At 32.1% G+C, this 12,478-nt stretch overlaps 1 protein-coding gene across 7 annotated transcripts; it reads right to left on the bottom strand.

Annotated features, from left to right (window-relative positions):
- Window positions 1-687: 687 nt before the first annotated feature.
- Window positions 688-8,902, bottom strand: LOC126733354 (uncharacterized). 7 transcript variants are annotated; one of them, XM_050436608.1, is made up of 3 exons: window positions 8,817-8,902; window positions 7,580-8,214; window positions 688-1,618 (listed from the first exon to the last, which is right to left on the bottom strand). In XM_050436608.1, the coding sequence occupies exons 2-3, from the start codon at window positions 7,922-7,924 to the stop codon at window positions 1,010-1,012; spliced, it is 954 nt and encodes a 317-aa protein (XP_050292565.1). In that variant the 5' UTR covers window positions 7,925-8,214; window positions 8,817-8,902; the 3' UTR covers window positions 688-1,009. The 7 variants fall into 7 exon arrangements, with proteins under 7 accessions (XP_050292565.1, XP_050292564.1, XP_050292567.1 ...); XM_050436607.1 differs by lacking the exon at window positions 7,580-8,214 and adding an exon at window positions 2,089-2,718; XM_050436610.1 differs by lacking the exon at window positions 8,817-8,902 and adding an exon at window positions 8,616-8,805.
- Between the last annotated feature and the right edge of the window lie 3,576 nt (window positions 8,903-12,478).

The following is a 12,478-nucleotide window of genomic DNA, read 5'->3' as shown; positions in this document are numbered from 1 at the left end:
TCTATCTAGAATAATAACTTACACTTGTGATTTCAAATTTTACCTTTTATTTTCTCATCACTTCAAGATTTTTCCTGGGGAGGATTTTTCATTAATTGAGGAAAAAAATGTATTTCCTGTTAAACTAGTTAACACTAAGAGGCTTTTTTTTTTTTTTTTAATTTTTTTATTTTGCGTATTTATGTTTTTTGTTTTTTCCTCTCAATAGTCTATTTGATTGGACGGACATTGTTTGGGTGTTTCTTGGGTCCTCACCTTTTGATTATATTTACTAGTTTCAAAATTTGTTAAGATTTTGAATCAGGTCAAAGCGGCTGAAATTACTAGTTTCTAGAGTTCTTTCTTTGAATATTGATATTTTGAAAAAAAAAGAAAAAAAGAAAAAAAGAAAAAGAAAAAAAAGGAAAGAAAAGAAAAGAATAAATATATATACATATATATGTGTGTGAGAGAGAGACTAAATGCAAATTACACCCTACTTTTGTTCAATGGAATCATCTAAGTTTTAAATTTATTCAATTCAGACCCATTGTCCAATTCTATTTAAAAAATTTCCATTGAGATTGCAATCAACTAGTAAAAAAAAATCTCACATAAAAAATCTATAAAATAGTTTTATTAGATTTTTTTTCATATGAAAAAAAAAATTAATGGGAAATTTTTAACAACTTGAACAACTCTACATGATTCAAATTTAACAAAAGAAAAATTAAACACGATTCAAATTAAAAAAAATAAGAAAAATGGAAAAATAATAAATGATTCAATCATTAGACAGTCACATAAGAACTTTTCTGGCAACTTTATGATGGAGGGATGGAAGAATAATATCTCCAGGAATACAGATACTAGCAAACAGTGGAGACCAAAAAGGAACAGCAGGCCACCTTTCAAATGCTGAACCTTGTCCACCTCTTATCACAGGCCTCGAAGCCTCCAACCTCATTGTAAATATCAAGTCACATTCTTTTCACTCATCACTACAACGCACGACCTTGTTCACCCTCTTTCAATTTCTTTCTTTCCTTTTCCTTTTTCTATCTTTTTTGTTTGAACAGAACGTTTGTTGAGATTCATCAGTTTCAGCAAGGCAATTCAGTAGCTTCTCGAGATCCTCTATGTTAATACAATCATCCAGAGAACAAGTGGAGAAATTATGTCCAAGTCCAGATGTATTGCAAAGATCTCCCCACTCTTCTAAGATTTCAGATACATCAAATGGTGATGCTGCTCCAATAGTTCCATTATGAACAAGTCCAGATGTATTTCCCAGGTCTCCCAACTCATCAATAATTGCAGATACATCAAAAGGAAATGCAGTGTCAGCAGTTCCATTATGATTAAGTCCAGATTTATAGCCTAGATCTCCCAACTCTTCAATAATTTCAGATACATCAAAAGGAAATGCTGCTTCAGAAGTTTCGTTATGACTAAGCCCAGATATATTTCCCAGATCTCCCAACTCTTCAATAATTTCAGATACATCAAAAAGAAATGCTGCTTCAGCAGTTTCTTTATGACTAAGTCCAGATGTATTGCCCAAATCTCCCAACTCTTCAATAATTTCAGATACATCAAAAGGAAATGCTGCTTCAATAGCTCCGTTATGACTGACATTCTGCAAATTTGTAAAATTCTACATTAGAAAAGATTAAAACTTCAAAGAACATTTGCTAGCAAAGCTTCAGAAAAATATGTTAAATGCAATCATAGTAAAGGGAACTCAGCGACTTCAGCCTCCCAAATTATATTATCATAGTTCAACAACTTTTCGTTCATAAATGATATTATCAACTTTCAGGGGCAAAGTACACCTTCTCTCCAATTGACAAATGTTTTAAAATGTAAATTCAAATTTTATATGGAAAATAGCACATCAAAAGTATAGAGGGTCAATTAAAGGAATTCTTGCATCAGAAGCTCTTTTTCTGGAAATACAAATTCAGAACCTTGATAACCATTATTTGTTTATTCACAAGCAACACTCTTTTTATTGTTCAAAAATACAAGTGAGGAACAAGCAAATATGGGAATGGAAAAGATATGAAGCTTTATATAAAAAGGTCAGTAGAGATTTCAAAAGCTCACCATAAACCCACATGATCTCTGTGGCAGTGGATCAGACAGATCTGACAAAGATATGAGCTGAGCAGCACCACAAGGATTGCTAGGAAACAGCTCTGCATCAGTATAATCATTGTATCCAGCATAGAGGCCATTACTTGGAATGTGATGAGATTCACCAGCTTCAGGAGCAAAATTCAGAGGCTTCTCGAGATCACTCATGTAAAGACAATTGTCTGGAGAACCAGTGGACAAATCATATCCATCTTCACTTGGTCCAGCTGTGTAGCCCAAATCTCCCAAGTCTGAGTAAATGGTAGATTCCTCGACAGGGAATTCAAAATCCAAACCGGAGTTATTTGATTCCATAACTTTGATTCCCAGTATCCAATTTCCTCACGAGGAGTGAAGAATAATAATTCGTAATCTGCTGTACCTTAATCAACAAATAGCCAATCCCTTTTCCCAACAATGCAATGAGAATGAAGCTAAAATCGACACAGTAGCAAAAGAAATCAGTCAAGTCCAATGCCGAAACAATATCTTCCAAGAACACCAGAGCCTCCCCCGGTTCACGAAGTTAAAATTGCACCAAATGATTGATGCATGCTTGTTCTTGAGATAAACTAAAGGCATTTGGTGCAGAATATAAACCTGAAATTTAGCCACACAATGTTAATAAACAGCCCCATAAATTTAAAAACAAAAATAAAAACCCAAAACAGATAATGATAAGGGGGAAAAAAAAATCAACAATCATCAACTGATCATATCTTAGTAAAGAAACCCCCCTGAATAATCTATTTACATTAAAAGGATATAATATTAAACAAAACCCAAAACCCAGATAAAGTGAAAATTGAAACAACTAATAGATGTTTGACTAAATCAAAACAGACCCAGATAATTTTTTGATAAATAAAACAGACCCAAATAGTTTCTTGATAAATAAAAGAGACCCATATATTTATCCCAAAAAAATAGAAAAAAAGAAAAAAGAAAAAAAAAAGAGACCCATTAAATATTAACACGAAAGAAGAAAATAAACCAGAGAATTAGTAATAGAACTAACCGAAATCGCCCACAATAAGAACCATATAGAATGAAAAGCAACAAAATTTCCCTTTTGTTTGGCAAATTAAAGCAAACCCAGATAATAAAACGATCAAGGCTACCCTAATTTTGATCGCATAAACACAATAAGCGTAAAAACCCTAAATTTGAAACTCAGATGATATCATCAAGCAAAAAAAAAAAAAAAGAGTGAAAGAAACGTACCTGAACAGAACTGAAGCGAGAGGCAGAGAGAGAGAGAGACACCGAGACTATTTTTTTAGTTTGAAAAAAGAGCGAGTGAGTGTGACTGTGAGAGAAGGGTTACCGTTATATAGTAGTACGATAATGTGCGTTTTTATTACGCGTTTTTATTTTTATTTATTTTTAATTGTACTTTCCCCCTTAATTAATTAATTATGGGTTAAAATTAAATTAGTAATATATACAAATTGTCCTTAATCTTAGGGCTGTCCATGGGTCGGGCGGGTCGGGTTTGTGCCCAACCCGCAACCGACCCGCCGGAGATCGGGTAGGGACGTGCCGGACCCGCAACCGACCCGTATTAGGGTCGGGTTTTACTGGTCGGTTTCCCGTCGGGTGAGCAGCGGTTTCGGGTGAGGCCGAAACCCGCCGGAGAGGACGAAAAACGTAGAAAATCGGCGAGATCTCTCCCGATCCGTCCAAGATCCGGTGCAATCTAGCCGGATTTGGCAGAGATCTCGCCAAATCCGATGGCTTTTCCCCCAAATCGTGCTGAGAATCGCCGGATCTGGTGTTTTAGTCGCCGAAATCTGCCAAATAGTGCTGGAAAACTCGCCGGAAAGCTTGAAATCGCAGCTCGTCTTTCTCTCTTCGGGCGGGTCGGGTTGAACGGGTTTTGAAGGAAGGGAACCGAAACCGAACCGCCGGCGTCGGGTTTTGAAGCTCGGGACCCGCGTCCGACCACCGGAGCTGTCGGATCGGGTTGTAGCGGGTCGGGTACGGGCGGGTTGGGCGGGTTGGGCAGGTCAGCGGGTGAGATGGACAGCCCTACTTAATCTTTAGAAAATTAGGTTAAATTGATTTTTTTTTTAAATGTATATTCTGTTTCTCAAATTAAGATGCTCAAACTCACTTTCAGTAATTAAAATTACACAAATATTAATTTTAATTTGAGTTCTAATGGATCAAATTTAAAAATAAAAATAAACAAAAAATAAAGGAAAAAGGATTTTTTTTTTTTTTTTTCCATTCCCTTTTTTTTGCCTACTGTAATACATATAGTATCAAATGAGTCAAATCCCACAGGCTGAGGCGGCTCCCTATGAAAATTGGTTTATGAGTCGGCAATCAAAGGAGTTGGTGAAGTTGATTGATTGGTATATTTGGCACCATCAATATCATTCAAAAGAATACCCTACCCTATCCACCACATCACTAACCCTAATGTTCCCTTTCTGTCTAACAACACGTATTTGTGATCTCAAGTTTTTTTTTTTTTTCCCTCATCACTTTAAGATTTTTCTTTTGTTTTGGGGGGGGGGGGGGGGGGGGGATTTTTCTTTTATTTGAGGAAAAAATATATATTTCACATGAAATAAACTAACGCTAAAGGCACAATTTTTTATTGATGATCTTGATAAATTTTTTGAATTTTCACGGTCTGATGGGTATTACAATATGAATAGTGTGCAATTTTTAAGAAAAAAAATCTGTTAGATTTTTTAATTTTACCGAATTTAGTAACGATAAGGGAAATTTGTATGTTACTAATTAAGTAAGAGAAATTATACAGTCTTCTGGTGGACTACGTCATTTATCCATCATTCCACTAAAAGACTTTCACTTGTTTAAAATTGTTGAGTCAAATCCCACTTGTTTAAAATTGCTGAGTCAAGTTTATGTTTAAAAAAAATTTCTAACTCAGCAATTTTAAATAGGTGTAAGTCTTTTAATGGAATGATGGACTACGTCACTTGTCCACTATGTAGACCTTGTAATTTCTCAAATAAATAGGGAGTATAGCTTGATTAAATATATTAGTTATTTTTTAAGGAGTGCAATTAATCCTAGAATCCATTTTCCCATTTTACCCCTTTTGCATAATTTCTTTTGTTTTAAGGACAAAGTTTGATAACAAACTTAGTTGTAGATTAAAGGCTATAACGCCACTTAATACTTTTTCATTGAATGCGAATTTTGACAAATTCATCATTGGATTATATTTATTTCTTATATTTTTCATGTTTGCAAAATTTCAAGAACATAAAAAAAATCAAAAGTTATGTCATCAATTAAATATTTAAATTTCAAGTTTTTGTAGTCTAAAATTATACATAAAAAATAAGTTTATAAATTGAATAATAAATAACATCCGATTTGTATGAAATTTGATATATATTTTAAGAATATAAAGAACATACAATCCAACTATTAGATTTTCAAAATATAAATATTTTTTATAGTTGTAGCCTAAGGTTTTAACTAAATTTGTAGTCAAACTTTGTCTTTATTTTAATTCTTTCTTTACATTTTTTTTAGACATACTTTAGATGCAGAGGATCATGATAATTTTGACCACATTTGTAAAAATTGTTAACAGTGTCAAGCAATTATTATATAAATTTTCAATATAATCAATTTACATCATAATCATTTTCCTCTATGGTAATTTACTTACGAGTTCATATCAAAAATTTTTTTTTTTTTTTGGTTTCTTTTTAAGATAGTATACTGGGGAAAAAAAATGAAAAAAGAAACATAAGTTCTAAAGAAAAATGACACGTATTATCTTCTTCTTTTTCTTCTAAATGAAAAAAAAAAAAAAAAAAGAAACATGAGCTCTAAAGAAAAATGACACATATCTTCTTCTTCTTCCTTTTTTCTTTCTTTTTCTTTTTTTGCATAATGTTAGCTCTTTTTTTTATTTTATTTTAAGAGTAAAATATAAAAATCACCCATAAGGTTTGGGACTAACCTTAGATACTATCAAGACTTTTCAAAAATATCTATTTTTTCTCATTAAGGACAAACAACACTTAACATTGTTTTAAAGTTTCCTAATTCTGGAAGTCTACTACTTCCTTTTAATAGCTTGTCTTGACTACACAGGTCTCATGATGATTGCATTATGACAATCATGAGCGCAAAAGACTGTGTGAGTAAGAAATTGTAAATAAATAGCAGCCAAAGATGGAAACAAAACCAAAGGAGTAAGACATTTTTCAAGCGGCATTGAGTGGTGTTTGTGGTCTAGATACAAATTGGATTTATACTTTTCGTGTTTTATAAGCAATCAAAATTGTCATATGACCAAAAAGAGAATGATAAAGATAAATACTACCAAAATTTGTTATAAATTCGAAACTTTTTCACCATATACAAAATTATAAGATCTTGTATGTAATAGATCAAAAAAATAAAAGTATGGGCAAAACCATAAGGATTTTAGAGCTACAGCACTTCTTTGTAAATATCTTTCAATTTCTTTCTTTCCTTTTCCTTTTTCTATCTTTCTTGTTTGAACAGACCGTTTGTTGAGATTCATCAGCTTCAGCAAGGCAATTCAGTAGCTTCTCAAGATCCTCTATGTTAATACAATCATCCAGAGAACAAGTGGAGAAATTATGTCCAAGTCCAGATGTATTGCAAAGATCTCCCCACTCTTCTAAGATTTCAGATACATCAAATGGTGATGCTGCTTCAATAGTTCCATTATGAACAGATGTATTTCCCAGATCTCCCAACTCATCAATAATTGCAGATACATCAAAAGGAAATGCAGTGTCAGCAGTTCCATTATGATTAAGTCCAGATTTATAGCCTAGATCTCCCAACTCTTCAATAATTTCAGAAACATCAAAAGGAAATGCTGCTTCAGAAGTTTCGTTATGACTAAGCCCAGATGTATTGCCCAAATCTCCCAACTCTTCAATAATTTCAGATACATCAGAAGGAAATGTGGCTTCAATAGATCCGTTATGACTGACATTCTGCAAATTTGTAAAATTCTACATTAGAAAAGACTAAAACTTCAAAGAACATTTGCTGGCAAAGCTTCAGAAAAATATGTTAAATGCAATCATAGTAAAGGGAACTCAGCGGCTTCAGCCTCCCAAATTATATTATAAATTAAGGTGAAGCCGTTTAGTTCAACAACTTTTCGTTCATAAATGATATTATCAACTTTCAGGGGCAAAGTACACCTTCTCTCCAATTGACAAATGTTTTAAAATGTAAATTCAAATTTTATATGGAAAATAGCACATCAAAAGTATAGAGGGTCAATTAAAGGAATTCTTGCATCAGAAGCTCTTTTTCTGGAAATACAAATTCAGAACCTTGATAACCATTATTTGTTTATTCACAAGCAACACTCTTTTTATTGTTCAAAAATACAAAGTGAGGAACAAGCAAATATAGGAATGGAAAAGATATGAAGCTTTATATAAGAAGGTCAGTAGAGATTTCAAAAGCTCACCATAAACCCACATGGTCTCTGTGGCAGTGGATCAGACAGATCTGACAAAGATATGAGCTGAGCAGCACCACAAGGATTGCTAGGAAACAGCTCTGCATCAGTATAATCATTGTATCCAGCATAGTGGCCATTACTTGGAATGTGAAGAGATTCACCGGCTTCAGGAGCAAAATTCAGAGGCTTCTCGAGATCACTCATGTAGAGACAATTGTCCGGAGAACCAGTGGACAAATCATATCCATCTTCACTTGGTCCAGCTGTGTAGCCCAAATCTCCCAAGTCTGAGTAAATGGTAGATTCCTCGACAGGGAATTCAAAATCCAAACCGGAGTTACTTGATTCCATAACTTTGATTCCCAGTATCCAATTTCCTCACGAGGAGTGAAGAATAATAATTCGTAATCTGCTGTACCTTAATCAACAAATAGCCAATCCCTTTTCCCAACAATGCAATGCAATGAGAATGAAACTAAAATTGACACAGTAACAAAAGAAATCAGTCAAGTCCAATGCCGAAACAATATCTTCCAAGAACACCAGAGCCTCCCCCGGTTCACGAAGTTAAAATTGCACCAAATGATTGATGCATGCTTGTTCTTGAGATAAACTAAAGGCATTTGGTGCAGAATATAAACCTGAAATTTAGCCACACAATGTTAATAAACAGCCCCATAAATTTAAAAGCAAAAATAAAAACCCAAAACAGAAAATGATAAGGGGAAAAAAAAATCAACAATCATCAACTGATCATATCTTAGTAAAGAAACCCCCCTGAAAAATCTATTTACATTAAAAGGATATAATATTAAACAAAACCCAAAACCCAGGTAAAGTGAAAATTGAAACAACTAATAGATGTTTGACTAAATCAAAACGGACCCAGATAATTTTTTGATAAATAAAACAGACCCAGATAGTTTCTTGATAAATAAAAGAGACCCATATATTTATCCCAAAAAAAAAGAAAAAAAGAGAGACCCATTAAATATTAACACGAAAGAAGAAAATAAGCCAGAGAATTAGTAATAGAACTAACCGAAATCGCCCACAATAAGAACCATATAGAATGAAAAGCAACAAAATTTCCCTTTTGTCTGGCAAATTAAAGCAAACCCAGATAATAAAACGATCAAGGCTACCCTAATTTTGATCGCATAAACACAATAAGCGTAAAAACCCTAAATTTGAAACTCAGATGATTTCATCAAGCAAAAAAAAAAGAGTGAAAGAAACGTACCTGAACAGAACTGAAGTGAGAGGAAGAGAGAGAGAGAGAGAGAGAGACACCGAGACTATTTTTTTAGTTTAAAAAAAGAGCGAGTGAGTGTGACGGTGAAAGAAGGGTTACCGTTATATAGTAGTACGATAATGTGCGTTTTTATTACGCGTTTTTATTTTTTTATTTTTAAAATTGTACTTTCCCCCTTAATTAATTAATTATGGTTAAAATTAAATTAGTTATATACAAATTGTCCCTAATCTTTAGAAAATTAGGTTAAATTATTTTTTTTTTTAAATGTATATTCTGTTTCTCAAATTAAGATGCTCAAACTCACTTTCAGTAATTAAAATTACAGAAATATTAATTTTAATTTGAGTTCTAATGGATCAAATTTAAAAATAAAAATAAACAAAAAAAAAAGGAAAAAGGATTTTTTTTTTTTTTTTTTTTTTCATTCCCTTTTTTATGCCTACTGTAATACATATAGTATCAAATGAGTCAAATCCCCCAGGCTGAGGCGGCTCCCTATGAAAATTGGTTTTTGAGTCAGCAATCAAAGGAGTTGGTGAAGTTGATTGATTGGTAAATTCGGCACCATCAATATCATTCAAAAGAATACCCTACCCTATCCACCACATCACTAACCCTATTGTCCCCTTTCTGTCTAACAACACGTATTTGTGATCTCAAGTTTTTTTTTTTCCCCTCATCACTTCAAGATTTTTCTTGGGGGGGATTTTTCATTTATTGAGGAAAAAAAAAAAAAATATATATATATATATATATATATATATTTCACATGAAATAAACTAACGCTAAAGGCACAATTTCTTATTGATGATCTTAATAAATTTTTTGAATTTTCACGGTCTGATGGGTATTACGATATTAATAGTGCACAATTTTTAAGAAAAAAAATCTGTTAGATTTTTTAATTTTACCGAATTTAGTAATGATAAGGGAAATTTGTATATTACTAAATAAGTAAGAGAAATTATACAGTCCTCTGGTGGACTACGTCATTTGTCCATTATTCCACTAAAAGACTCACACTTGTTTAAAATTACTGAGTCAAATCCCACTTGTTTAAAATTGCTGAATCAGGTTTATATTTTAAAAAAATTTCTAACTCAGCAATTTTAAACAGGTGTGAGTCTTTTAATGGAATGATGACCACGTTACTTGTCCACTATATAGACCTTATAATTTCTCAAATAAATAGGGATTATAGCTTGATTAAATATATTAGTTATTTTTTAAGGAGTGCAATTAATCCTAGAATCCATTTTCCCATTTTACCCCTTTTGCATAACTTGTTTTGTTTTAAGGACAAAGTTTGATAACAAACATAGTTGTAGACTAAAGGCTATAATGCCACTTAATATATATATATATATTTTTTTGAATGTGAATTTTGACAAATCCATCATTTTTATATTTCTTTTTATATCTTTCATGTTTGCAAAATTTCAAGAACATCAAAAATCAAGAGTTATGTCATCAATTAAATATTTAAATTTCGAGTTTTTGTAATCTAAAATTATACATAAAAAATAAGTTTATAAATTGAATAATAAATAACATCCGATTTACATGAAATTTGATATATGTTTTAAGAATATAAAGAACATACAATCTAACTGTTAGATTTTCAAAATATATATATTTTTTATAGTTGTAGCCTAAGATTTCAACTAAGTTTATAGTCAAACTTTGTCCTTATTTTAATTCTTTCTTTACATTTTTTTAAACATACTTTAGATGCGGAGGATCATGATAATTTTGACCACATTTGTAAAAATTGCTAAAAGTGTCAAGCAATTATTATATAAATTTTCAATATAATCAATTTACATCATAACTATATTCCTCTATGGTAATTTACTTATGAGTTCATATCAATTTTTTTTTTTTTTTGGTTTCTTTTTAAGATAGTATACTGGGGAAAAAAAATGAAAAAAGAAACATGAGTTCTAAAGAAAAATGACACGTATTATCTTCTTCTTTTTTTTTCTAAATGAAAAAAGAAACATAAGTTCTAAAGAAAAATAACACGTATCTTCTTCTTCCCTTTTTTTTTTCTTTTTCTTTTTTTGCAGAATGTTAGCTCTTTTTTTTTTTAAGAGTAAAATATAAAAATCACCCATAAGGTTTGGCACTAACCTTAAGATACTCTCAAGACTTTTCAAAAATATCTATTTTTTCTCATTAAGGACAATCAACACTTAACATTGTTTTAAAGTTTCCAACTTCTCTACCTTCTTCAGTCAAAAAAAGGTTTCCTACTTCTCAAAGTCTACTACTTCCTTTTAATAGCTTGTCTTGACTACACAGGTCTCATGATGATTGCATTATGACAATCATAAGCGCAAAAGACTGTGTGAGTAAGAAATTGTAAATAAATAGCAGCCAAAGATGGAAACAGAACCAAAGGAGTAAGACATTTTTCAAGCGGTATTGAGTGGTTGTTTGTGGTCTAGGTACAAATTGGATTTATACTTTTTGTGTTTTATAAGCAATCAAAATTGTCATATGACTGATTCTCAAAAAAAATTGTCATATGGCCAAAAAGAGAATGATAAAGATAAATACTACCAAAATTTGTTATAAATTCGAAACTTTTTCACCATATACAAAATTATAAGATCTTGTATGTAATAGATCAAAAAAAAAAAAAAAAAATGTATGGGCAAAACCGTGAGGATCTTAGAGCTACAGCACTTCTTTGTGTTCAAATTTGCCTAAGGGCTTAAAAAAGAAATAAAAAAATAAAATGAAAAACTGGCAAACCGAATGGATCGGCCGACTGCCCGAACTTAATCTTTTTTCTTTTTATTTTTTTAGATTTTTCTTGGTCCGATTCGATTTCGGTTTGTATTTTTGAAAAACCGAAATTGGTCAGTTTGGTCTTGGATTCAGAAAATATTAAAATGGAATTGCACCAAAACTGACCATATTGAATATTAATATATACAATTTTTACCAAGATTGTATTGGTAGGATAGTGGTAAGGACACGTGAGTTGAATGCATTTATCCTAGGTTCGACCCTGCACTGTTCTCCCTTTCTCTCTCTTTTGTTTTGGTCACGCCACTCCTCACCTTCTCCATCGTTCCTGCCTTTCTCTACCTCCCTCCTTATCACCTCTCTCTTATTTTGGTATGTTCTTTGAATCTCATTTTCTCCTTTTTGTTTAATTAATTGTGACTTGTTTGTGTTGTTTGTTTGCTGAAAATACATGATTTTTAGTATATTTTTGTTGTGTTTGCTTAGTGCTTGGCATTTGGGTGCAGAGAAAATATGGGAAAACAAAGGGAAATAGGTTTTCTTTTCTTTGACTTGTTTGGTTTTTAACAAATTGGAAGAAACCGAAAACTGACCGACCCGAACCAATTGAAAACCAATTAATTTGGTTCAATTTTCCTTACTACGGTTCGATGTCTGACAAATATGGCAAAATAAAAAATTTAGGCTTGGCGGAAAAATTGCCCTTCAGCTTGACCGATTTCACCCCTAACACCATTACTTCAATAGAACTGCATTTTTTGAGTAAGGATCTTTTTTTTCTCTCTTTTTTTGTTATGGGTAAGTATTACATGCATGATGTGTCTAGAGTCTAGAACCCCCCACAGCCTTACCCTTCATTCAGTACTTTGGGAGTCAAGGATCTACTAGAT

Source organism: Quercus robur, chromosome 6, assembly GCF_932294415.1.
Source record: "Quercus robur chromosome 6, dhQueRobu3.1, whole genome shotgun sequence".
Taxonomy (NCBI): Eukaryota; Viridiplantae; Streptophyta; class Magnoliopsida; order Fagales; family Fagaceae; genus Quercus; species Quercus robur.
This window is presented reverse-complemented; position numbering and strand designations above follow the sequence as displayed.